General features: G+C 41.6%; 1 protein-coding gene and 1 long non-coding RNA gene across 16 annotated transcripts in view; one reads left to right on the top strand and one right to left on the bottom strand.

Annotated features, from left to right (window-relative positions):
• The window catches only part of ptprfa (protein tyrosine phosphatase receptor type Fa), a 340,154-nt gene that overhangs the window by 75,187 nt on the left and 237,054 nt on the right, over positions 1-27,913 (bottom strand). For 14 of the 15 annotated variants that reach the window (XM_040030501.1, XM_040030485.1, XM_040030531.1 and 11 more), the window contains 5 exons: positions 24,651-24,844; positions 3,775-3,892; positions 2,229-2,810; positions 802-911; positions 398-654 (listed from right to left, as the gene is read on the bottom strand). In XM_040030501.1, coding sequence (XP_039886435.1) covers positions 398-654; positions 802-911; positions 2,229-2,810; positions 3,775-3,892; positions 24,651-24,844 — 1,261 coding nt within the window. The remainder of the gene's footprint in view (positions 1-397; positions 655-801; positions 912-2,228; positions 2,811-3,774; positions 3,893-24,650; positions 24,845-27,913) is intronic. The other variant, XM_040030545.1, reaches the window with a different exon arrangement.
• LOC120732844 lies at positions 61-27,912 on the top strand. Its single transcript, XR_005695689.1, has 3 exons — positions 61-71; positions 3,116-3,118; positions 27,800-27,912. It is a non-coding gene; the product is annotated as an uncharacterized LOC120732844 (long non-coding RNA).

The following is a 27,913-nucleotide window of genomic DNA, read 5'->3' as shown; positions in this document are numbered from 1 at the left end:
CGCTTCTGCTTCTGATAATTGGCTCGCTGTGAAGTGGGTAAAACATGACAAGAAGTTAATAAAGAGAGGCTGTAATGGCTGGTGAAACACGCCAGAATTTTCTGGCTTTTTAAGATGTTTGAACTGCTAATACGCTGAGTGTATGTTGGGGAAAATAGCCTGGCACAAACTCTATAGATGCAGTGGACAAGACATTGCTGAGATTCACACGTACCCATACGGTCTATAGAACCTGGCTCAGATCAGCTGACAGGACTGGCTAATACCCTGACACTCAACGCTCTTGGCGCCTAAAAACCAACACGACGGTATCTAACACACTAATACTGAGATGAGGAAATGGAGGAGCAGTCACGGAAACTGTCAGTGTTAAAACAGACAAACTGTCAGCACTGACCTGACAGCCGCTGCGTCCGGGACCTTCGGCAGGCTGATAGTCACTTTTCCACCTTCCTCCACATCTATATGGTATCGAGCTGGTTTCACCGTCAGAAGGTCCGGAGCCGTTCGGATGGAGACCTGCTGCTGGAGGCCGCCAGCACTATTCCCTCGGCTCATTAGCACAAACGAATAATCAGTGTCTGGCTGCAGCTGTGTGATCAGCTTCCTTTTCAGGTTGCCTTGAACCTCCACACTCTGCTGGTTGTACAGAATCTACAGCAGGATGGAGTTATAGAGGTTAATTTACACCTTGCACTACTGTAATAATTATCACTGTGATGTCTGTCACCAATATCCAGCTCTCTGTTTTACCCAAAACAACCAGTTTTCTGCCTGCATGAAAGAGAGCGCTGAGCTTACCTTGACAGGCACTTGAGATTTGTATGTTTCTGGCACTTCCCAGGTCAGTAGGACCGAGGTCTTTGTCACAGCCTTCACACCAAAGTTCTTGGTAAACACTGAGGGAAGATCTGGATGATTATTAGGTGGTTAATTTGATTGTGAATATGACTGAGATGATTCAGTGCTGATGAGGAGGTGCAAGAAAAGCAAGACAGTTAAGGGGAACACTACCAGATAGATCTCGGCACAGTTTTTATGATTTTACTCTATAGAAGCACAAACAGGTGTTTGGCAATAACAAACGACCAAAAACTCTCTCTAATGTCCACTTAAGCCTGCCAATACATTTTTATACAACTCACTTGTTTCATTTGTATTAAGGCTTAAACTGTACATTATCAGTGGCATGAAAACGTTTACATGTGTGCAGCTGACAGATGTCTGCTCGATTAATGCCAGCTTGCAGTTTTGATAACTTTAATTGGAATTTTAATGCAATTATCTGAAAAACAATATTGCTTGCTGTGCATGTAATTGTACTAACAGTCAAGAAAGCTTGTGCTCCAATTAGTGAATTATGCTAATCAGCAGGTAACTACATGATGCACCAACAGAATCCAGGCTTATACCTCATATCCAAATATTATCAAATAACTATCATAGCAGTGAGCAAAGATGACATGACACACATGGACTATGTAGGAAACTGTAAACAAACATAAATGATATAAATATAAACGAGTTTTTTTCATATTTAAAATTCCTCGCGTGCGTTAGTGACACTCGTGTCAATATCATAACCAGCTTCATGAGGTTTTCATCTCAAAAGGTTTCCAATGAAAAGATCATTGTAATAAATAACACACAGGCACGATTTAAGTGTATCTTTAACTGTTTTCAGATAGTATGCTATAATGAGGTCTAACTCAGTGAACTAAGTGGATTTAATAGTGTGAGACTCACACACACCCACAGGAACTAGCTGCTTGCTTCCTGCATCAAATATGGCCAGAAAGTCCTTGTTTAACATCTCTAGAGTAGAATCCTACAGGGCTGCAGTTTGCAAATGCCAGCTAGAGGCAATGGTTATTAAATAAATAAAAACTCTCCAAGTTGTCAGTGGAGTAAAGTCACTTGTGACTCTACTTACTGTCTAAACTCGTTTTAATTTTCACTTTGAATCTTACAAAGTTACTCTAGTAAAACCCAGGAATAAAAAAAGGGTAGAAACTGAACATAATTTGTTTCCCTGATGAAGTTCTGCTACATTTCTTTGAGTTATGTAGAGGACAGAACTAAATAATACTGGGACTAGCCTCACCCTCCTTTCAGTTTCATCTTGTTCTCAAGTTATTGCATTCACGCGATTTTCAGAAACTTGCTCTGACCTTGAGGTCGAGATCACTGAGATTTTTAGTAGCTGCACCTAAGCCTGTGGTTCTCACCTGGCATGGAGGTGGACATGGTCCTGCTCTGGATGCTGGGGCTGATAGGTCCTCCGCCCTTGCTGGTGAAAGCTTGGACTCTTATGTCATAGGTTGTGTCAGGCTGCAAACCGTAGACGGTCATCTGTGTATCTGCGGTAACGTTGGTGCTGTTGTTCGGGCTGTTAATGTCTCGGTACATCACCACATACTTCACAATCTTCCCATTTCTTTCAGCCAGAGGAGGCGGGTCCCAGGCCAGTTTGGTGGAAGTTGCAGTAAGGCCGACCACGCTCAGATTTTGCGGGTAGCTGCTGGGAATGTCCTCAGGGGTGCTGATCTCTTTTACATACTCCTCCCCGTTCCCTGCTCTGTTTTTGGCACACAGTTTGAAGATGTACACGGCACCCTTGTGGAGGCCGGTGACTGTGAAATGATCATCTGTCTTCTTGAAGTGTTTAATGGTGAAAGCTTCCTCCTCTGCTCTCTTGTACTGCAGCTGGTATCCCATGTGCTCCCCAACCATTTCTTTAGGGGGCTGCCACTGGATTAGAGCGGTGTTCCCGATGGTGGTGCTGATCATCATAGTGGGCTTTCCAGGAACTGCGATGCAGGAAACATTTGTAAATATTCAGCACTAAAAGACACATTTAGATATGATCTAGCTTATTTTCTTAGTTGGTTGGAAGGTATAGGACCTGTTTTTGAGATTATCATAAAGGCCACACTACTTTTTATTATCAGAAGAACAAAGACTGTTATTCAGACTAGCTTTTGAGTCTAAAAAGCTCTTTAAACCTGTGTTTTTGTGTGTGTGTGTGTGTGGGGCGGGGTTCCTAATGACCAGCAGGGGGCAACTCTTCTGGCTCCACAAGAAGTCAAAGTTCATTTTTCTGATGAGTTCATAGAATGTGTAAATTATGGTGAAACAGACAAAGTAAGGGATGCTTTTCAGAGTGGCTTTGTGTGCAGTGCTACTGGACTCATTGCTAATCACATCTGGTTTAAAAAACAAGAGCTGCTTCTCAGTATACTTTTACTACAGTTTACTTTTGTTCTTGTGAAATATCATCTGTCAATTCCAACTCAAAGAAGTCGAGTATGCTACAAGTGCCTCTGTGTGTACTTGCCCCGCCCGTTCTATCGAGGATGTAATGAGTGTTGACTTGTGTTGACTTGTGTTGACTTGGGGCAGCCAAGTATTCTAGAGTACATTTTGAGGAAAACTCAAAAGCAACAGTGTGAGCACCCAAAGTTGTGACTTAAGTTTAGAAATTTTACTGTTTCTGTGACAAAAAGCAAGATTTCAAGATCTTTTATATAAGAATGCAGCTGTTTGCCTATTTGCAAAACCGTTTAAGAAGCTCTTTCAGGATGATACCGAGCTAAACGTAAAATGGAGCCAACATTAGCTCATATTATCAGACAAACAGAAAAAATCAGACTACGCAGGACTGTAAAAAAAACTCCTGAAAGGTATTAAATGGAGACATATTAGAAAACAAGCAGGAATGTGATCAAGATATGGCCTCAGATTTGTTGTATTAGTTGTATGCAACACACACACCTGCTCCTGTGGTGGTGGCCACCTTGGCCTTGCTGCGAGCTCCGTCACCCTTGGTAGTATATGCAGCCACAGTCACAGAATAGGTTGTTTCTGGGAGCAGACCTGCTATTAAGGCCTCCTGCTCAGCACAGAGACACGGGGAAGAAAAGAGGAGGAGGAAGAGAAACGGAGACAAAGATGAAGAGAGGATGGAAAAAACAGACGAAAGGGCAACAAAATTCAAGTTGAGACAACAGCTTCAGTTCAATTGGCAGAAAATTTAGTGCACTGAGCAACTGAAGCACACAACACATGCATCAGCTTCACATTTCCACCACTCAAGGTATTCTGACATTTCCACACCACCCAAACACCAACCTGTTCACAACACTCCAGTATACCATCACTCCACATCAGCACCGAGTGCTACAAAAGGCTTTTGGAAACGAAGGTTCTTCAGAGATTGTTCCCCGTTTGATTATCTGTTTTTCTTTTATTTCTATAATTCTTTAACTGGTAACTGCACAGATGCAGTTTATGGACGTTGAATCCAGAATCCTGATCTTCTCTTTGAAGAAACGAGTCATGAGAAGATAATGAAAACATACCTGCTGTTTGTCCAGTTAGATAATTCAAACTAGAACATAAAACCATTTTGTTAGTAGGTCCACCTAACCAGTGAGTGAAAGCAATAAAAGAACGAGGTAGTCAATGAGCACAACAACAAGGACAAGCGATGGTCTCCTGGCTGATTACTCAGTGACCATCAACCACCATCAACCTCCGGCTTTCTAGCGATCTGATACGACAACGTTATTTCTTGGTGTCCGATACTGCATCAAGGAGCCAAAGCCAAAAGACACCCTGCGTATAAAAGCAAAACACAGGTGGCGTCTGACAAAAGTGCGCTACGTAACACGAACACTGCAGAAAATTTCAAAACAGAAAAAATAGGATGTAGTGCTGATGCTGCACTGCTCAGCCTGTTCATCTCACACCATACTCAGACTTGAAGATGCTGACGCTCATCCCAGCTGCTTCACAATCAGGTGCAAAGCCCCACATCACATACAGAAGGTCACCTTCTGTCAAAGCCAACAAAACCATATCATTTACAAAAAGCAAGGGTGCGACCGTGTGGTTCAAATCACAGACAACGAAAACATCCCCTGAAAATGTGGAGGACTTAGTGCCAAGGACCTGAACACAGCTCTCACTTTGTTTTACGAGGATCTGATGCCTTCCAGTAATCTACCCACAGAACATAAGCCTCTCCAAGTATACAAAACAGTCACTGTCAGCAATATTAAACTCAAATGTGTTTTATGATAAAGACCTCTCAAAGAAACTTGTCTCAGGAGAATCTCTGCCATGCACATTAGGGTACATGTTCGAACGTGCTCGTCCAGCCGCGTTAATATAGCCACATGTACGGCCTGTCGACTGCTGGGAGTCCATTAAGAGGCACGAAAAAGGTCCACTTTTCTCAGATAGCAGAGGATTGCTTTCTACTCCTGAGTGCTGAGTGGAGCAGAGCTGCAGAGATGAAGGAGCGTGTGATGAGAGAAAAATGGCAGCGGGAAAGTGGTGTAGCTGCGAGTGTGTGCGGGGGTTGATAGTTCCAGTAAAGAATGCCCAGTGGGTTCCATTTTGCCCATCATGACCGTGCCTCTGCCTACAGCCCAGGGGCTGCTGAGCCACGGAGATGTCACTGCAAATTAGCAAAGCGCTGCCAAAGGAAAAAGGGGGTGTTCCAGAAACAACCACCACTCTAATTATTCTGTGGCAGGCAGTTTAATATCTACCACTGGATATTTAAAAGGGTTGTCTTCTGCTAATTTAAGAGCAGAGACGTACAAAACTGAATTCAGCCGGGGCGTAAAGAGTTAAGATGTTTCCCTCCTTCCTGTGTTCTCTGCAGGGCAAAGAAGGTGAAAGATGAGAGAGAAATGCGACTCATGTGAAGCTACTGAAGTCCTCTAAAAGCCTCATTATTTTAATCTGCTGCTATTCCTTTCCACTTTTGTTGCCAGAGATTTTCTTGCTTTTGAAATGGGGAGAAAAAAAAATCAAATTGGTCTTTCATCTGTCTTTCAAACGCAGTGCGAGCAGGAGTCTGCAGGGATGAATTCCCAGGGACTGAACAGATGATACGCTTTACATTAAGACATGAGACATCTCTCCTATGAGGGGAACGTCTGCTTTAACGGGAGCCAATCAATCGGCAGTGACTTCCTGTGTGTCAGACATCAAACGCTGCTGTCCTCCACCTCCTTGTCTTTTCAACCTCCATCACCAGTGGGGGAGATTCCACTAATGTTGGGAACAAATCCACTACAAAAGCGCATTAGCAGTTCGCACACTGCGCGGATTCTTCCTCACATGAAGAGGGAAGGACACTTGTGCCTGATATTTCAGTGGATGCTGGAGACCCTTCAACAACACCCACAGTCAGCATGTTACATTTAGGAATTTGATCAATTTGACGCTTTAGATGGCAGCTAGGGAAGCTGGGCTAACAGTCTGCAAGCTTGTTAGCCATGGCTCTGGAAGCATACAGCTAGACCTTTGTTCAAGGGCTGGGCTTCCTTACCCAATTTAAACTGGACATATTCCTCTTTGTTCTAGCAGTGGATGCTCATTAGACATGGCCAAAGTTTCGAATAAGGACATTTGTACAAGTAATCGCTGTGAGATAAAAGGTCAGGCTTCACACTGCTTTTTCCTGCTCAGTTTCACACTATTTTTTTTTTGTTAGTCTTTTTTCTGTGTGTTGTCAAAGAGAGAGATCTCTTATGTGGTCATCAAGAAGCTCTACTGCTCAAACCTTATGCAGCCAAACAGAAGAATGTGGGCTTAGGGTTAGGGGGGGACGGACGGACACAAGAACTAAAATTTGAAGCTGGGAATGAAAGTCCCTTTTAAGCAATAGCCTTTCTGGCCACTCTCCGTTTAAGTATTGTGTAGGTTGCATTATTTATTACCCACAGTTTTCTGTCTCCAGTTCAGCACATTTATCCGTCCACTATCATTAGCCACCTGTGCTGGACTGACGTATTGAACCGTTGCAGAGGGAAACTTGTGCTCAACAGTAAATGCACAAAGTATTTCTATTGCTGGAGCATTATAAGGTGTTCGTGTTGGGGTTTAATCTCTTAGAGAAACGACTCTGGGTTAATTGTGTAGAGTTTGAAAGGAGTCGTTCCTCGAAATAACTGACCCATTTAAATAAAACAGGCACAGCTTACTGAATAAATAAAATATGAAGTCGAAATAATTAAAACGTTTTAGAGACTTCTTTTTTGGTTTCAATCCAGTTAAAGGGAAAACTCATGCGCTATGAAAAATTTAATGAGTGTTTCAGCTTTGCTCTTCATTACAACAGAAATTGGAAGGATGGGTCTGAAATGAGTGTTCCCCCGTGGACAGGGCCTCTCAGGGGCAGATGTGGCGAGTGGCTCTTTCCACTGTGCAGAACTATGGATGGCAGGGTCATCTGAATGACTCGTCTTCACAGTTTAACACGGTTTGGCTCTGTGTGATGTCAGCAGAGAGGACATCATATCTCTCATCTCAGACGCACAGCTGTGACCCGACGGTCCCTCATTCTGGTCAAAGCTTCTATTTATGAGGGCCAATCAAGAAGAAAGCTGGCTTAAAGGCACGATAGTCTTAAAAGTACATTTTGTAATTACTCTGTGAAGCTCTGAACCAGAGCTTTCATCACTCGGTGGCATTTTACCATTTGGTAGTTAAATATGTTTAGAAATGTGCTGCTATAGTTTTCTTTTTAATCCTCCCAACATTTCCTCAACAGCTGCTTTTTCCCTCTGATATTGTAAATAAAAATGTGTTGATTCCTACAAAACAAAGCTTACAGTGACTTGAAGCGCCAACATGTGGTAGACATTGGTATTACACAAAAGTGCTGCCTGGCCCTACTGCATAGTTATTATTGTAGGCTTTTACTATACAAATAAAGTTGAACTGAATTAAAATGAAATTGAATACATATTTTAGATTTGCAGTGGTTCTTTCTGCATATTCTGTTGACTGTTCATAATTCTGATATGCTTGAAATTGTTTTTAATTTGAGTTTACCTGTAAAGTATTAGCAGAGAAGTAAGTACATGCTGGCAGGTAACACTAAGCAACCAATGCACTGTTTCCACAAGCGCATGCAGTCATGGCTTTTCGTTTAAATCCAAGAACCACATTTTATAAAGGTAAAAAAAACAAAGAAACAATACAAACACATAACCACAAAGAAAAAGAAGCAGAACCACCGACTGTTGTTTTCACCCTGTTATTAATAAATGTATGTCATCAATAATGTACAGGTCCACAGAGAGCAGCCGGCGTGTTCTTAAATGTGAACTTTATTTTCCTTTGCAGTCTGTGCTTGTGGAGAGCTCCACTGTAATAACTGAGTATTTAATAAGTACTTAATAGTGAACAGTAGCAATGAAGTTGAAACCTAAATTAGTTTTGTCCCAAAAAGGATCTAAAAGAATCTAAAATGTTGCTCAATGCCGGGTTACACCGAGCCTGCTTTTGAAGAACTTCCTTCAGTTTATTTTCCATTAATTCTACTTCATTAGAAACTCACTAACAAGCTGTTAGCTCATCAATATGATGTAATATTATGAAAGGAAGCATCAACGCTGTGAAGAATAAGTGATGTCACTGTTTAGTCAGAGCACAGATGCAATACGTCTGACTGTGCCTACAGTCATTTACAGTGAGTCACCAGAGCACAGGCAAGGTGCACGACTGAGAATGCAATCAAAACGCATTTTCCACTTTCCCAAACTAACCACAAGAGGCTGAAAATATTTATTTCAGACAGCAGCTATTGCAGAAACAGTGTCTGCTGATTCTAGTCTCTAGTATTGTCTAGTATCAGACCTTTGTAATTTATAAAAACAATTCTACATGATTTTTCAAATTGCAAAAATCAGTTACCTGCAAACGGTCTTTAAATTTCTCTCTGTCTCAGCTTCTAACAGGTTTGGACAAGAATAGATGCACAAATGTTGATGACCTCGCTTCTTGCATGAGAAATGACGCAATAGGAGCCACAAAACAGCAGCGTGTTGTGTATGCACTGATTTGATGTGTCTGCCTAGTGCAAATAAGACAATCTTACACAGATTGTAAGTGAGGTCAAAGCGTGAACACATAGCCCACAGAGCACATACCACAGAACAAAATATGTAAAAAAAAATCCATTTACAGCAGTACAAACTGAGCCCCAACTCCCTGTAATCCTTCATCAATAAGCCCCGTGCTTTGCACTACAGGTAGACACAAACATCTAGTTTACTCTTGAACTATGGGACTGTGTGTTCTGCTGCACCGGTGCACAGACTTACAGCACTATTGTGATGGGCACTGCAGAGAAGGAATGGAGCAGAGAGCTGGAAGGGAAGCACTGTACTTTTCATGCTCACAAACAAAAGCAGTATGCACTGATGTCTCTGTGGATTTGGATTGCAGAATAAACCAACAGCAGCTGCATTCAAGTAGAATAAATAAGCAGACACTCTTTATTGGATGGAAGGTAGCATAAAGCAGACGTCTGCGTTACACAGATTCCACATTCAATAAAATAACAATGTGATGTGAGGCAACAGGAGACACTGAGCACTTGTTTGACAATTACTGCTGCAGAGTCTAGAATATTGTGTGTGTTCAGTAACAGTATGTCAGCTAAACAGAGATTCCTTTGCTGGCTCAGAAAACCAACAGTGAAACCACGAGCCCGACTTTACTTGCAGAATAAAGTCAACAGAGTATTTACAACTGCATTCCTTCAAAGACTGGGAGGCTGTGATTCAAGAAACACACCAAAAAGACACCCACACCAAACATGTACGTGCACGCACACACATACAAACACACACTGTGAGCAGCTGCCACAGGTGCCACCCTGGTTTTCACCAACACATCTGTAAAGGCTGTGAAGGTTTACGCCACCGTCTGCCAGTCTCCTGTCTGACCCGAAAAGCTGTCAACTTATTAAATTAAATTAAGATTTGAAAATAGTCTCAAATTTTAAATCGTTACACATTTGTGATCATTTGTTTTAAATTATGAACAAAAGCAGTTCTCAGACTCTTGTTAGATTGGTTTTCCCTCTTGTGGATAAGAAATTTAAAATTTGTTTGTTTTTTCAATATTCACGCGTGACCTTTGGTCACTTTCACTAACCCTACACTTTTCACTACATTGACACTATATATGGTTTAGATTTGGAGTCCTCTAATATGGCCGTACGAGGTTGGGTTGAATTAAACCTATTAGCCTAATTAGCAAAATGCTGTCTGCATCTGTTGTGCAATTCTACAACATACTGATATCTGTGCAATAAATATACAGCCTTGCATTGGCATTATATAAAAATGTATTGCGATCACTCGAACACCTTAATTAACTAAACTGAAAAGCAGAGATCTAAGATATCTTGCTTACATCAGGTATAACTGAGAAAATGTTACTACTTGGTTTTGTAGCTGCCGAGTGCCATCAGGCTTCTTCTTCTTTAGACTGCTAACTGAAGACAAAGGTAGGTGGAAAAATAATTGTGTTAGTACCCACACAGAGATCATGGGATGCTGTGACAGAAAACACACTCGCCATAACCCCTGTCCACACAACACACACTGTGACTACTCACGCAGTCCGCTGAGTCTTCATGAGTCCACTGATGAAAAACAGGGAGAGCAGCCAGAAGAGCAGAATGTTTGTTCAGATCAGCAGGAACACTACAGTGATCAGGGACTGGAGGAGGAACAGGTGCCACTTTAAACTTCATGTGGAAATGGAGGTAACGTGTGAATAATGAGTGCTCTCCTCTGTAGTGCCGACTCATGAGGGGAGTCTGGCCCAGGCTCATGAGGGGCTCCAATTTAAGAAGAAGGGCGATAACGAAAACTCGTGTTTGCTTGCAAAGAGCTCGATTCGCTCAGGCAGCACATTCAGAGCCGCTGACTCACCTGCCAGATAAACCCAGTTTCCTCAACTTGGGGATGTGAATCACACACTGAGGCGTGCTCTAGGTTTGCTCTATTAAGTGCCTGATTTCATTCATTGTTGTCTTTGTTGCCTAGATGAATATTTATGGTGCTTTTCCAAAAAGAAACATAAATTTAATGAAATAATCCATTTCTAGTGAGTTACTATGGTTTTTCCTGGATTTTACAGATATAGATGTATTCAGAAAAATAACTAAGATATGCAAAGCTTTTTTCAGCCATCGTTTACTTAACATTGATGGTTCTTCATCAATGTTATGGATCATTTAAAACCAGGTCAGTTTCATTTTAATATCAGACGCACCCATAGAACAAAATCACTTGCCATTATGCATTATGTACATCTGATAGTAAATCTAGAGGCAGGTAATATTTTTACATTTTTTTAACAAAGGGGCTATTGACCATTTTGATAAAGAAGTTATGGGAATGCATCCATGCACACTTTAGTAAACAGATCAAGTAGACAGCTGTAGATTCTGTTGCAGGTTTACATAGAACTCAGAGGAAAGACTTCTCGAAACAGCTGCAAACAAAAACCTACTTATAGATCCCCTAAATGTTCATTCAAAACTGAATATTTCCATTACTTGTGATTTTGTTAATCGCAGATTGTTCTCGTGTTAGTTACCACAGACGTTTCGGATTTTTCCATTTTTAATGTCTATTTCAAATGACTATTTTAACAGTCATCCAGAGTTTCTAGAAAGTTACTATAAATGTTTTTCTAGTTTTACATCACAACCAGATTTGACTAAAAATCTGGAAACGTTGCGGTCTGAGAGCAAAGAGCTCTGTGAAACTAGGAGGTCTTTAAAACATGACAAGAAGTTCTTTCTGTTGTAACACTGTGACATGAAAACATGGATGTTTACGTCTGAAGCTTGTGTGCAGTGATGGACAAACGTGTTGGCAGTGGCACCATAGCCCAGGTAATTTTTTATTATTTGCCAATAGAACATTTTAACACTTATGAAATCACTGTGACTGTTCTTCATTTTATCACAGAAACAACAACAACAAAAAAGAAAATACTGCCGTGCTCCCTCTCAGCCTCCGAGTAGATACACACATCAAACTCCTGTGTCACCACATTAACAAACTTGGGTCTCTATGCCACCCGCCCGGCCACCTGCTGCCCAGCAGGACCCCCGTCAGCTTTTTATTGCTGAGAGCTAAAAAAACTAAGTTAAAAACTGAAGCGACAAAGTGTATGAAAAAAACAACTTTATGCCATTGACAAGTCTCTAGCCACAAATGTGCTGAACTCAACTGAGCCTCAAATTTTCACTCACACTGTTACTAGTATTAGAATTATTATTATTTTTGAAGCATTTTGTGTTGAATTGAAAGGAATAGAAAATAGAAAAATCTCCCGCTTGTGTTTTTTGTGCCACTGGATTGTGTTTCATGGTCAATAACTGATGAATCTGCACAAGAACCAACTAAACGACACCATGGGGATGGAAACTAGATGTTGCTTGAAAAAATTCAAAAACCTGCAGCACTACATCCATAGCCTGAACCAACTGTATCAGCAGTAAAACCGCATTGTTATTCCATCTGAACAATGCGGGCACCATAAACATAAGCTATGAGACAGACAATAGGGAGAAGGATTTAAATAATTTTATGTCTTGTATTGCTGGCATCTACTCATGCTTAGTATTCTGCGCCATAAAAAAAGACTCATCTACACTTTAGATGTCATAGCTTTTCCCCGAGGTTGTGCTCAGAGCAGAGACAGAGATGAAAACGTGTAGATGGAGACGCTGATGAGGAGACAGAAAGGATAAAGTCAAGATTAGAATTTGATGTAAAGTTAGATTACATTTCACCTGCACATTCTGTTTTTGGGTGGTCTGTCTGTGTTTTCTTCTTCATTAATCATTTATGAAAAGCAGAATAACGTCACTGCTGACAGCCGAGCATACACAGTCAACAGTTGTGCGATTCGATCCTTAAGCCTTAAAGAAAACATCACCAATCAGCAATAGCAGTGCTGACCTGTAAAATTCTGAACTTTCAACTGTTTTTAAAGAGTTTGCTTTCTACACACTATACAGCATGTCTTACCTGTGAATCTAAAACAAACTTAACCCAGTGCCGGGCCAATAGGCCACTCGCTTAATCGTTAGATTTGACATCCTTATATTCAATATTCACAACTGAACACAAGTTTCTTCAATAAAAACATGTGACTTTGAGTTAATCAGAGGAACTGATGAGCATACTGATGGAACACATATGGACAAAGACTGAGAACATGGACTTGATGGAAATCCCTTCAATCCCAAAGGGAGCAATGAGATCCTTCAAGCTCCAGACGGACCAGCAGATGCTGGACATCCAACTGGGCATCAGGCCAGATTTACCAAAACACACAATATGTGAATATAACCCACATATTGTGCTGATAGGTGTGGTTCGTTTTATGGTTGTTTTCTGAGCGTTGTGCTGTTTTCTAAACACAGTTCATTTAAATATGACATGCTCAATCTTCCCGTTGAGCCTTGCAATTAAGTTCAAGCTAAGAATAATTTATTAACAGGATAGGGGCAGCTTCTTAATTGTAATCAGACAAGCATATAAATATAGGTCTTACATGTGAGATGTAGGCCTACAGTGGCAGTCTGGCAGAAAGGGTTGCTCTAATGAAAACAGGCTCAGTGTAGGACTGTAAACCTCCAGCATTGTTGCATTAAGACAACTTGCACCCTTTCAAGGCATAAAACAAACCAAATGTGCCTGACTGACAAAGGTTTAAACTTAAAAAACCTTCTACACTCTGGTGGTGTTGACATCACCACAGTTTTTCTAAGCTATCTTTGTTTTGAGACAAATTAATCAATAAAAGAAATTGCAGATTTCATCGGGGAGATGTGCGCGTGGGTGCATCTATGATCTATAGCCCACTTACTGTCAAAGTGCATGCAGCTGAATTTGTGCAGGTCCACCACTACAAACAGTCATGTGTTACATCACAGTCCATGAGATCGTGATGAAAATGCTGTGCGCTGTCCATGGTCCTGAAATTATAATACTTCAAGTATTTTAATATTTCCCTGTTTATCTGAGTGTAGTAAACTGTTACTAAGGAAACACGTGTTTTTAAAGTTTGGTGACATTAATATATTGGTCAGAACAAAAACAAGTCCCTTCTCTATCTTTTAGCCATTTCACTGTGAACCTCACCTGTCCAGGCTGGAAAAATCGTGTCACAGAAGACACACCTCTTTTTTTAAATCAAGAGGTGCAAGAAGTTTTGTTGCAGCTGGTTCGAGGTCATCTGTGAGCTCACTGGTTATTTATGTTTTCAATCTTCTTCTGGCATCCGTTTTCTCCTGTTCTCTCCATTTTATTATGCATTTGGATAAACTCTGCCAAAAGACCCAGCAGAGCAATATCTTAGATCCAGACCACATCAGCTGACCGCTCTGCTGATTTCTTTCTCCACATCCAGTTTAAGTCTATTTAAGCTGTTTCAGGTTTTACCTGCAAGTCGATTTGCAACACACCTGCACTCCAGCCCCTCGTTTCCATGAGGTCTCTTAGGCTACGTTCACACTGCAGGCGAAAGCGCATCAAATCCGATTTTTTTGACCCTGTGCGACCCATATCCGATCATGGTGTGACAGTGTGAACGGCACAAATCCGATATTTTCAAATCCGATCTGGGTCACTTTCGTATGTGGTGCTGAATCCAATGTTTTAGAAAGCGACTGCTGTTTGATGGTCATGTCGCATTAAATCCATCTTTAACGTCACCGACACAAGACAGACGCCAATTATCAGCGCCGGAGAAGACATCGCGAACGCTTCCTGGCCATCCTGATGTCAGTGAAACTGTTGGGAAGACAACGTTGGAGAAACGTGAACATTTTCTTTGTACTGTATAATCTGCAGATTCTGACAGAAATCTGCAGCTATCCTTTGAAGCAGCGCTCCTCTGAAACAGCAATAAGGATCATTATTAGGCCAAATGTAAATAACACAATAACTTTATAACTTAAAGCAAAATTGGGAAACGTAAAGTCTTTATATTAAGGGCCATCAGTCAAACAATACTGTTGGTCTGTTTAAGAGATTAAGAGCGCGTTGTGTGTGACGTCTTCTTTTGCGCACACGGCCGCTTTGAGCGTTCACACTAGAGCGCGTTTGCTGTCGCATTTTATTTGTCGTGTGAACGAGCAGACAAAAAAATCGGATTTGATCAAAAAATTGGAATTGAGCTTCAAGACCTGCAGAGTGAACGTAGCCTTATTGTCACATGCTGCTCTTTGCTGTGTGGGAGTCTTGCTGCTGCTTGTGAAGTTCCCACAACAGAGCCAAGTCACTAACTGACTAACACATCTTAGATATGTATGTTTTTTGCTTTCCTAACGTTTCTAATTGTCAGCTAACCACAGATAGTATATTAGATAGAACAGGAGTCATCATGTGTTACACCTACCTCATAAAGTATCATCTAATGTGAGTGCTGTTGTAAAAAGGTCTGTTTAAATCCTAACCATGAGTTATAAATCATTTTAGTGCCTAAACCTTACAAAGTGAATTTGTAAGGTTGCATTTAAATCACAATCTGTTCCTACAGCTAACAAAGTAAATGCTTAAGTCTGATTGTCACATGGAAATGAAACTAGATGCTGAGAGGAGAAAACAAACAAACCGAATCCAAGTGTAGAACACAAAGCTTTGAGCAAGATCCCACCACCAACCCTCTAACCTTTTGGCTTTGCACATCTTTAAAACTCATAGCAACCACTAAAGAGAAGCTGGATCATCGAAGGACCAGGAGAGAAAAACAAAACTCTCTGTGTATAACAGAGAGCTGCAGGAAGGATTTAACAAAATTGTTACTTGTGGGTTTTTTTTTCTTGATATTCTCCAAAAAGTATCACAAACAAATCCTGATTTCCTTTTGATTCAAAACCTGAGTTCATGTACAGAGTGGAAAACAATTTGCTATTTTTCAGAATGCACTTTTGGATTCCCTTGTGAAAGCCATGGGTACTGACCTACAAATTTTAATTAAACCTTATTAAAAAAGCTGACTCCTACACAAGCCGTTTGGGTATGTCCCACTGGGGAGACTCTAGAGATGATGTCTCTGAGTTAGCTTGATACTCCCTAAAAATAATGCTGTGATGAGGAAGGCTGGGCATCTCTGTTTAGCCTGCTACCCCGACAGCACAGACGGCTACACATGGACAGAAAGACACATGGATGAAAAAGATTGCTGGCTCACGAAGGCCATCGGGACATTAATGACATTTCACATGTGAATGTCTGCTTCAACAACTTGATTCAGAGGAACTGGGCATTGTGCTGAACAACCTGCTGAGTACCCAAAAATAAAGGACAAAGAGCTTCGCTTCCTCAGCTTCTTAGAAGAAATAAATAAAAGCCGATATCATAAACAATGTAAGCTGTTAACGATGGGGTGAAAATTACATCCATTCCCTGGCCAGAGTGCAACCCGAGCTCTAAATCACAGCAACATCCATTAAATAAAGCAGCTCGAAGTGGCCTCAGCATAGAGTAGCTCTCATTTTTTCATACAGTAACTGATGCATTACTGTATTCTACGCCGTGATATATCACTGGCTCTGTCAGTGAACTCATGATGGCTGGTTTCACAGCTATACTATATTTTAAAGCGCCTTGCTGGTCTACGGGTGGAGACGCTTTCTTCTCTCTGAAATAATCAGAATCCTTAGACACGGGTTTGAAAAAAGGACAGTGGTGATGAGTCTACCTAGATACACCGAGTATCATTTTTTGAGTCTTCTTTAGTCTTTATAACATAAATTCTGTGCCTGCTTCCTTTGAGGGTTTTAATGGGAGTATCTTAATCTCTACATGTCACAATAATCTGTGCACGCCTCTTCACAGCTGTGATATTCAGGCTTGCAGGTACTTGAGTAAAACAGAGGCAGGCAGCCGAGTATTACAGCAGACATACACAGCATGCTGGCATCCTCACTCAACAGCAAATGATTTTATAGCTGTTCCAGCCACAGCCCCACTTGCAGTGTCGTGAATAGTTGCTTGTCACAGAGAGGTGAGAGACCTGCTTGGGTTTAAATATAGTGATAATATATAGGACAGCTTCTACTGGATGGCATTCAGCTGCATATGTGACAGGTGAAAGTGAGAGAAGTGGAACTACTGCTTGCTTTGTCACATCCTGTTATGTTATAGTCAGGTTGAGGACCTAGTTTCAGGACACAAAAGGGAAAAAAGTGTCCCTCAAACCACAAATCATTCATTTTAGTGACACATAAAAACACAAGGAACCAGTTCACTCCTCAAAAGTAAGTAAATAAACTCAAACTGTAAAAGTAATCTACAAGCAAAAGCAGAGACGAGAAAGAATCTCTATAAAACCACATGTAAGAAAACCGGAGGAAGCAAAAAAAGCCGGGGATACACAAAGAACGCTGTTACTAAAAAAAGACAGCAAGTGGCTAAAACACTAACACACCTACAAACACACCAGACAGCAGGCACATCTGGGCCCCGCCTACTAGTTTTGGCACTTTGGGCTCAGTTACAGGTGTTCTGGGGGCCAGAAAAGACCCAAATGAACTGGGTCACAACACATCTGACATCCGTCCCATATCATGTGGCCCTGGAGTCAGACTGAAGAAGCCAGACTCACCTTGAGCCAACATCATCAATCAAGGTGAAACAGAGCCAACAGAAAGCAGCAGGTGTGGGCCACAACTGGGCCAAACCCCGAAACTGTCAGACAGCTGATGACAGAAATGTGAGCGCAGAGCTTCTGAAGCTGTTCAACCATCTGACAAGTTGGATCATCTCAATCATTTTCACAAGCAAACATTCACTGTGCTGTAAACAGAACCAGAGGCGTGTTCTTTGTAGTCACATCTATTTTTGAACATATCAAAGTCATTTAATCTGAGAGTGTTAATATAAAGACTGACTGACATTATTAATGTATGTGAGACTGTTTCCCAGTAATAACATAAAACCATATTAATATCTTTAACACACAACGCCGTTAATGCTCTCATGTGTTTGCATCAGCCCTCACACCAGAGTGAAATGATCACACTTACAGATAAGGAGGCATCTTATAGGAGGCTGTGAAGTGTGCTACCCAGTGGTTTATTAAAAGTCTTGTCTGATGTTATTTCATTCCACTTACATTTCATTTCACTGTAAATCAACATTTGCTATAAAAAGTAAACATTACCATCAAAAAAAAGAAAAGAAGGAAAAAAAGCAAAGAAAGGTGAAATGCATCTGTGATGATCATCGAACTCTGATGGAAATGATTAATAGAACAAGATCGCTGCAATAAAAAAAGGAATTATATTAAAAATTCCTTTACATAATATCCCTGTGGAAATGTAACCTCATCATACTCTGCTGCATTTGTATATGATTAAGTTACATTTCTCACAACACGCCTAAAGGGAGCAGCTGTGCAGTGTGTTTATTAGATGATCAGTTATTTTGACAGGTGTCAGCGAACAGTTCAACAGCTCAACAGCTCAAACTGGGAATCAAAAGGTCTTCCAAGATCAGTCAAATTCTTTTTCCCCGCGCTGTCCGCTTCATTGCATCTTGTAAAATGGAGAAAAATAAAAGTGCCATTGCTTGCTAACTATGGTACTGTTAGCCAGCAGCACAATCTGGAAAGGTAGAAGAGTCAGCTTCATCCTCTAATGTACCTGTCAGTCTGCTGAAAACCAGTTACACTGATTGCAGGCAGCCCAGATAAGCTTTTCTCCTGCAAGAAGCAACAACATTTCCAAAGGTATTTCCAAGTTAGATGTGATGATCACTGCAGTGTGTACTGGCTCTCCCACTGGAGGAATCTGTTTTGCCCTGACAGAATAATGCTGTGGAAATGCATATCTTGCTCAAAGGCTTAAAGAAACATGAAGGATGTTTGATGCAGCCATTAGAAGTTAAAACATGTGATTAACAAAAGTTTCTGGTTCCTTTTGCTTATAAGGCCAATATTTGACTGGTACTGTCCAACCACAACGTCAACACCACCCGAGTAATACTGTGGCTACAACAGGAGGGTTTAATGTTGTGTCTGATAATAATATAATAGCGTCCTGCCAACTGTCCCCGGGTGTCTGACACCAGGATGTTGGCAGTGGATCCTTTGGGTCCTGATAACTGCAGGGTAAGACCTCCATTAATCAAGCTTGTTTCAGACCTTTTTTCAAAGCAGACGTTTTGACATGAAATGGTTGGTAAACACAGGTGCTGCTAATCACATTAATTAAAGCACTGTGGATACTCCACTGTGGATACTCCACACAGAACTATAAATCAAATTTCACTCTATGCACTTCAACATGTCAACATGGTCAAAGGAGACTGCAATTAAAAGACCATGTTTAAGTGCTCTTTCTGCTATAATGAACAAAGTGTTTGTCACAATACTGTGGGATGAAGACAGACTCCCACGCCATCGTTTCAGTTGGGGTCACTTCACAAAGCCCGATCCCGTCAGTCTCATCAAACCGCGCTGACTAACCGTCAGTGCGACGATACATCAGAGTTTGGTTGGAGCTCACAGTGCAGACAGATAAATGAAGTTGCCATTTAGTTGTTGAATGGTGGCTGGAGGAGGTGGGACGCTGTTCACAGCAGGCTACAAGGACCCAACGCAGCCTTTTAAAGAAAAAATAGCTCCATTCTTTCTGCCAGTTTCCCAAGGGGGTCATTAAATTTCCATCTTATCTTATTATTATCACCTAAACTGTCCTCTCGCCTTTCTTTAGCGCTCCTTCTAATTTGCAGTGATGGCAACCAATAGACTGACAAAGACAGATGAGATGGTGAGGGAAAGTGAAGTGATGACTGATAAGAACTCTGGAAACATCTCCTCCCACGTTCTCTGCAAAGCTGCACATTCTAGCTGACGTCACGTCCTCGCGTGCTAATGAGTTTGCAGAAGTGCACAAATCTGATTAGCTGCATACAAATATTGGGATTTATTGGTGTTGCAACTAACGTTTAAACTTAATGTTTACTGAGAAAACGTGTCCCCTGGTTGTTTTTATTGACCTGTATTTATGTTTTGAACACTGACAGTATGAAAGACCGACCGGATTTCCTGGTTTGACAAACACAGTTGCATTTGTTTGAACAGGCACCGAGGGGCCGTCCTCTGGTTGTATAGAAGTCTGTGATGCTGAGGAAACTAATGTGTGTAATCCATTTTTAACTTACCTCAATAGTTTTAGTTTGATTTCTTTTTTCCACTTCTGTGTCTGTCATGCTTCATTTCTTAATTTTGATCTGATCGTCTGCAGATGAAGGTATATACTCAGGTAACTGTAGTAATACTGTCAAAGGCCTGGGCTACTGGTTTTCTTCTTAAATCAGCTTTTTTCAGTCACTATGTGATCACACATCACACTGCATTCAATCATCAGTTATTGTTAGTCTCTGGCTGTCTTCCACGGTCTCTTTGTTGTCCTGTCTTCCTCCCATTAGCCCCAACTGCTCGAGGCAGAGGAGCCTCTCCCCGAGTCTGGTCCTTGCACTTCCTGTTAAAAGGGAGTTCTTGCTTTCCGCTGTTGCCAAGTGTTTGCACCTTCACCTTCAACCCATGAAGTGGGCTTTGTCTGCCTTTAAGAGGAACAACCTCATGCATTGTTTCAGGAATCCTTAGAACATATCAAACAATAGAATTAATTAATCAATATGTCTGAAATCAGCTGTCTGCCTGTCACTAGGTAATGCAGCCATCTATTTAGACTTAATGTAAATTGTTTTAAATGGTCTAATTTCACACGGGTCGCTTGATGGCACACTAACGCTTGTGTGAAAGACACTGGATGCTTATACTTCATGTGACCGTGAAGGCAGATGGTGAAAACAAAAACATTGTCTTTGGTTGAGTCTGGGTTTGTTTTCTCTGAGTACAACATGCAGAGATGAGCCACAGAGAGGTTGCCATGTCTTATCAAATCAGCCGATGCTCACGCTTCACAGCCATCAGTGCTGAGAGGGATAAGAGGCTCCTTCAAGCGTTCTTCAGCCATCCAAAAATACGCCTCACTGAGATCTTAAAAGCCGTGAGCCTGCCAGCAGAACAGCAACAGAGATGGAGGGAGTTGAGTCTAAAGCAAACAGCAGAGGCTTCAGAAGGCCAGGACAGGGAATGAGCAGCCAATTAAGGCTTTGGTCCTGCCTCTAAGCTGCCATAATTTGGCATGACTGAACTTATTTTGTCAGTAAGGTCTTTTTTGTGACAAAATAGTCGTCTGTACTGACTGTTGGCAGGCCGAGCCTCAGTGGAACAACTGAGGGATTTAAGGCTGCTTCGCTGGAGACAACACACAGCTCAGCACTCACAGCCGAGCTCGGAGACTTTCAAAAACACTGCTGTTTAGTTTCTGCTTACTGAAGTCACAGATGTAAACTGTTAACAGACTGTGTCACCTCGTCAGCAGCACTGAGGACTGGTGTCCAAGGACAAGGACACATGGGCTGTAAATCCAGCTGTACTGAAGCAGCTGGGATGGAGCTGGTTCTGCTGGCACAGAAATCTCAGCCCGCTGAAGTAACTCGCAGCACAACAGAGAAGAAATCCATTCATCATAGAGAGTGTGATGTCGATACAGTCATAAACTCTCTGCTGGGCAGTGTACTACATCAGAAATGCACGCTGAAGGGCCAGCTTTCTGTGAGCAACCAACTGCACCACAGTGAAAGTCATCCAGGAGATGTCATCTGAAAATATGTGTTGTTATTGCCATATTTAAATTATAGCAGCGGCTGAGTAACACGTCCGTGGATGTTTATCAGAAATCAACACACGGAGCAGTGATTTATGCTGCAGGGGCAGCTTTCTGCATAACTACTCAACCTTTCCAGCTCTCTTTTGTCTGTTTCAGTCAGTCTCTCAGAAATGCGACCCAGTGATACCCAAAGTCCGTTCATCCATCCCCCTGTGCTATTATGTATCAGTTCCACATAATCTTTTCTTTTGAACACATTTTAGTCTCTGAATTCTTGCCGCTCGGGCAGAGAGACGACGGCTTCTGCAGACTACTCTTTAGCTGTTGGGCTTGTTTGTTTTGGACACCGTAGTGCTCTGTGGCAGCCGGTGGTGTGGTGAGCCGAGGCAACAGAATGTCAAATCGAAATATTTGACATTATAACAAACGCACAGCAACTGGTTAAATAACAGCAGTGTTAACTTTGCAGCTGAGATGAGCACAGCGGGTGGAGGGGATACACTTTATTGACACACAATGGTGTGGTGTGGTCATCTAGTGTACGCAATCACTTGTGACGACACTTCATATGTGGAGTGAGATTTCTAACAGCACTACAGAATGGCTCAGTCCAGTGGCTGAGTGGACAGTTTCAATACAGCTTCGATGTACGACTTTCATGTTACAGTGCATCTGGATTGTATCTTAGAAACAAAGCATTAATATGTATCAGACTTTTGCAATGAAGTTTTTCATGCACACAGACAAGTATCGACTATTTTGTTTTGTTAAACAAATAAAAAGACTTTAAATGTATCTGCTGCTCTTTCTGCTAAAAATTCTGAACTGTAAGAAAGTGTCTTTGTGTTCATAGTGACCATACGTTGTTGTTTTCTCACTCTTCTCTTGATTGAGAACTTTTAAAATTTCATTTTGGTCAAATATAAAACAACTCTTATACACAAACTTTCTCTTGACACAAAGAAGGAGAAATGGTCAGCGAGTGCTCGCGGTTATTCAGCATAGAAATGTTTGCTGGAAACCTGGTTGTTAAAAGGTTATTAAGGTTTATATAATTTATTATATTTAAACCGAACTTGAAATAACCCTCTGTATTTCACTCAGAATAGCTTGAGCTGTTGTTATGATGCAACACAATAGACTGACTTCTTAGAAAGTTGGTAAAAAACAACAAGAAATGGCACACAAAAGTCCAAATGAAGGGTCGCAGCGAGTTATGCCCCTGACTGTGTGTGTGTGTGTGTGTGTGTGTGTGTGTGGTGCGGAGGGTCACTCCACACACCGTGTGTTGATTCTCATCAGCATCACTGATGCCAGGGGGAGAGACTAAACTTATCACAGATGAGGCTTGAAGACAGTTCCTTAAAGAGAAGTGTGTGTGTGTGTGTGTGTGTGTGTGTGTGTGTGTGTGTGTGTGTGTTAAAAGAGAGGTTGCAGATGGGCTGTGAGATGCGGGCCCTTTATCAGGCCTCCTGCCTTACACAGATAAGACAGGAATGCTGCGTATAAAGGAAATCAGGTGAGACGCTCCTCCAGGAGAACAAAACAAGCCGAGAGGAGAGGAACTGAGCAGCGCCTCCTCAGCGAGAGCTTTTAAACATCCACCCTGTGACCTGCTCTCAGTCTTTGGTGCAGTGATTTCATGCCAGTTGTTCGAGCAGTCGGCTTTCTTAGATATTCTGTGATGCATCTTTTGGAGGTGTTGCTCTTATCCTTTTTCTTCTTATGTGTGTTCATGCCGTCATTTGAGACGCACGTGCACACACATGTTTGCTCATGTTCAAGTTATTTAAGTACAAATAATGTAAAAAGACAAAAACTTGTCTTCATGTTTTGGAAAAAGTGTTTTCAAGGTAAATAAATTTCAGTCTTTATGTAAAGAATTATGTAAAGTCGAGCTCGCTAAGCACCAAGTCATGTAGTGTTACCACAACAAAGACTTTCTGCAGCTGAAATGCCTCCTCCTCCTCCTCCTCCTCATCCTCATCATCATCATCATCACCGAGGCTTCTGGTTAGAGAAAAGTAAATTCCTTAATATTACACTAATTAAAAATATGAAGAAGCACATGTTTGGTTCTACAGATGATCTAATATGTCAGATGCCAAATAATTATTAATATTTGGGGTTATTTTTTTTCCACTGGAGACGGGAATAAAAATAAACTGAAAAAAGAAACATCGAATCCAATTATTCTAATGGAACAAAGGGAGGTACAGGATGAGGTACTGGATGCACATTCTTATTTTAGAAATGCTCCAATGTTGGGATCTGATGCTTTTTCATCACAGCAGGCTGCAGACCACACACAGCTGTAACCTGTTTATCCTTTTTCTTTTCAAGGAGAAGATTAAAATAATAATTTGCACAAATTATGTTTATAAACTTCCTGCTTCATAAACATTTTTAATCAACATTTATGATTAAAAATCTTTCAAAATCATTTGGATTGTATTAAAAAGTTTTCAGTATTTATTTCTTTTTTAATAATAGCTCCTATATTTCATTATATTCTTCTGCTGTTTTAGAGCTTTGCAGTTCTGCAGATTTACTTAGTTTCCAGCTCTTTAAAAGTTCAGCCACTAAAGAAACGACTTAAACATGTTTTCTGTCTAATGGCCATGAGAGGGCAAAACGTGCAACCCACACGCTGGTCCACCGTGTCCATTTCACGCTCCGCCTCTGCAAAGCGTGAGATGGACATGGATGCAGTAAGTCGCAGTAATCTGAAGCACCAGCAGAGGGAGATGTTTTTTTCAAGCCAACATAAAGTAATAACGGGGAAACATTTAAAAACATTATTAACACATTCACATGCACATACATATTAGTCTCACAGCTTAATTGCTTCTGATGATTACGGACTCTGAAACGTGCACCTCGTGTCTATTAGCCGGTTGGTTGTGCAAAGGTAGAGCATGTGAAAAAAACGACCTCCTGTTACTGATGGGTGTATTGCTTCAGTCAATAGTTTAAAGACCAAAAAATTGTTTCCTGCCTTAAAACAATAACTTGTGTCAAATAAACTTCGGGGATCTGAACCAAACTCCCCCGTCTTCAGCTCTCACTCATTGTCTCACCCAGTCACATCAACCTGAATGACACCATGTGAGAATACCTGGGCTTCAGGGAGGTTAACATCCAGGATGACCGGCTGGCCGTGGGGCTCCCCGCTCTCTAGCCTGGAGTAAACCAGCTGGTATCCTCTGATCTGCCCATGCTGCTTCACGGACAGCGGGGGCTTCCAGCTCACCCTGAGGGCAGTAGAGTTCAGGGCCTCTACCTCCACCTTCCTGGGAGGAGCTCCAGGCACTGAAAACAAATGAGAGAACACAAATTACATTTAGAAAGTGGAATGTTTGATTTTGTGCGTCTCAATAGGTAGGCTACTATTAAACCACGTCTTCATGAGACTGTATTAGCATCTGTTCCTCAGAAGCTGAGTATCTCTGCCTTACTTTGTACCCTTTACTATTTCCACAGTAACTTTTTGGCGGCTGAAAGATTTGCGAAGCATGATTTCACCTTCAACAAGTGCAAACAGACTTGTTGTGTGTTCAGATACACCTGATAAGTGTCACAGTGTCTGTTTTTTCTCACACTGCTCACTGTGGTACGCTGTCAGTGTGAATATTATTCACTGAAAAGCTTGTTGCTGTTTCTTTGTGCCTTCATGTGATTCACTTGTTGGCACTGCTTCGTGATGGGAAGAAGAATAAGTGAGAAATTTGTTTCCTTTTATTTTCCTTTTTGTTAGAATTGTTTATGTGTGATTCATGCGAGTCATTTTTGGCAAATGCACTGGTGATTTGGTGAGGCTTTGGGGGAGGGGTGTGATGCTGTCACTCCCAACATCGTTTTTGGAGGTTTCACTGCTGTGTTTGGGCGCATTTTAACACACACCACCATATTTTCATAAAACGAACCAATTCGTTTTTAGAGCGAAAACCCCAACAGACTATTTTCTAGTGTTTTTGTAAGCTTTTAGTGTTTCACTCTCTCGTCACACAGGCTGAGAGACTGGTCTGTGATCTCCTGGCAAACACCGGTCAGAGGGAAAATGAATAACCTTGACCAGTCGATTAAGATTTGCTGGGAGTCGCTAGGTGACACTTTAGGCAAAGAGGTATAAGAAACTACACGTAGCACCGAAAATGTTTTCTATGATTACCTGCATGCTTCTGTCATCACCTGTAGTTTGCATGTCTGCAAACATTCATCAACTACTCACAGAGGAGCAGTGACACTGAAACGTGTGACACAAAATAGGAATAGAGGCTGTTTACCCTCAAAATCACAACTTTTACTTTGACATTCTCCACTTCCTTTGTCCAATACTGCACAAATCTACACGCAACCAGAGAAACCACAAGAAGGTTTTCAGTGCAGCAGCCACATTTAGCTTTGCAACAGCAGCAACACACATTTTCCACTAGCAGCCAGAGGTCGTCAGGTGATTGTGAATGAGGTCTAAACCCAAACCAATGTGTTTAATCTTCAGACCGCCTTCTGCTGCTGCCACTCCTGAGCCAACAGCCAACACTGTAGAAACTGGTGCATCAAACCACTCGACTGTAATGCTGAGGGACAGGAGAACATGTCTTTATTGTGCCGTTTTTTTCCCGTCTGCTTTGTTCTGGCAAATGCTTCATGTTCCCATCTCTGTGAAAGACTTTAATCTCAACGAGCCTCCCTGATTTAAATAAAATTGCAATAACTGTTGCATGGGGTTACGTTTATTTTAAATGGTGCCCACATGTCCAGCAGCAGATGTAGATGAAGACGTGTGGTAAGGCCTATCCACGGTCATTTCTCTTCATCAGTTGGACCACTTCAAAGTTTGACCTGACGAGGTAGCTACCAGCCTGGAGAGGCTGCAAGGATACTTGAAGGTCACTGGCTATCCTTGCAGGTTATCCACATCAAAGCTTGTCATATGGAGCCCCAAGAGGATGCTGGGAGCTGGGTTTAGAGCACACACACTTTCTACTTTGCTGCATATCAAAATAGGCTTAAGAAGATTCCTCTGGAATGCTTGGTCAGCTTCACAGGAAGGTGTAAATGAATACAAATTTAACTTCAATAAAAATGAGGAGATGAGGCTCTGCTAATATTAATGGAATTCACACAGAGAGAACAGAAAAGGAAAATACTGAAAAACAGGGAGAGAAAAGTGTTAAAGCAGCAAGCAGAAGTATTAAAGTATCAACCCGGCACAGCAGGCAGAGGAAAGCTCTGCAACTCGGTGTCAGCACTTTGCACTTTCGACTAATTAGAATCGTTTAACCTTTTATAAAATCAGAGACCTTCCAGAGTCAAGCTTCACGCTTTGGAGGAGAAACGTCAATAAACCACAGTGTTAACTGCAAAAGCAAAAGCCAGTGAAGAAGAAGAACAAAATGAGCATGTAACAGACAACAGGATCCTAAAGCAGACTAAACACAGCTTTGAAGTCCATCTGCTGCCACGGATTAAAATAAAGCCAACCTCAGCTGAAAAGCAATAACGGTGGTCGATTTCTGACTAACACGTCACTGTTTGTGGAAACAACCTCCTGTGGTCATGGGAGGAAGTGCATGTAGCTGCTACAGTTCATTTGTTTTCTAATGCATGCCTGATGCTAATCTGATGCTAATCTGATGCTAATCTGAGCAAACAGAAATAACACAAACTGAAGAGATTTCTTTTCTTTTTCAGGAATGGGCTTTTCTATTTGCTCATTATTTAGCTGAGGCCTGAAAACGTAAGAGCAGGTGTTTCATATTCATTCTGTGGTAACCACATTTACTTTGATAGCTGCCATGCAACAGCCCAATAAAGACAAAGTGTTTTAATTATTCAGGTATTCTACTGAACCAACCAGAGCTGGTTTGGCTCAATGGGAAGAGCAGCTGCTGTGAGATCTAGTGGCACAGGTTTGAATCCTATGTGACATTTGCTGCACATCTTCCCTACTTGCATGTACTCTGCTTTCGGGTGGCTGTAGCTCAGGCGGTACAGCAGGTCATCTACTGATCGGAAGGTTGGTGGTTCGATTCCTGGCTTCCCCTAGTCTGCATGCCAAATATCCTTGGGCAAGGTATTAACCCCAAATTGCTCTCCGATGCGTTCATCGGAGTATGAATGTTACTTAGAAAAGCACCTAGAACAATGTGAATGGGTGAATGCACAAGTTGTGTAAAGCGCTTTGAGTGCTCAGAAGAGTAGAAAAGCGCTCTATGAGAACCAGTCCATTTACCGAGTTTTCTTGCATCTCCTTTTTGGCAGAAAAAAAGTGGTTAATGAAAGCCGTTAGTGTCGAATCAACGTCAACCAGTGGAAAACCAACCTGGAGAGGATGAACGTTGGGTTTCGGTGGCCTGGGGAAGATTTTCCGACAAT

Source organism: Simochromis diagramma, unplaced genomic scaffold (genome assembly GCF_900408965.1).
Source record: "Simochromis diagramma unplaced genomic scaffold, fSimDia1.1 OVJJ01000334.1, whole genome shotgun sequence".
In the NCBI taxonomy this organism is placed as follows: domain Eukaryota; kingdom Metazoa; phylum Chordata; class Actinopteri; order Cichliformes; family Cichlidae; genus Simochromis; species Simochromis diagramma.
Note: the sequence above shows the minus strand (reverse complement) of the source record. Positions and strands in the feature narration are given on the sequence as shown.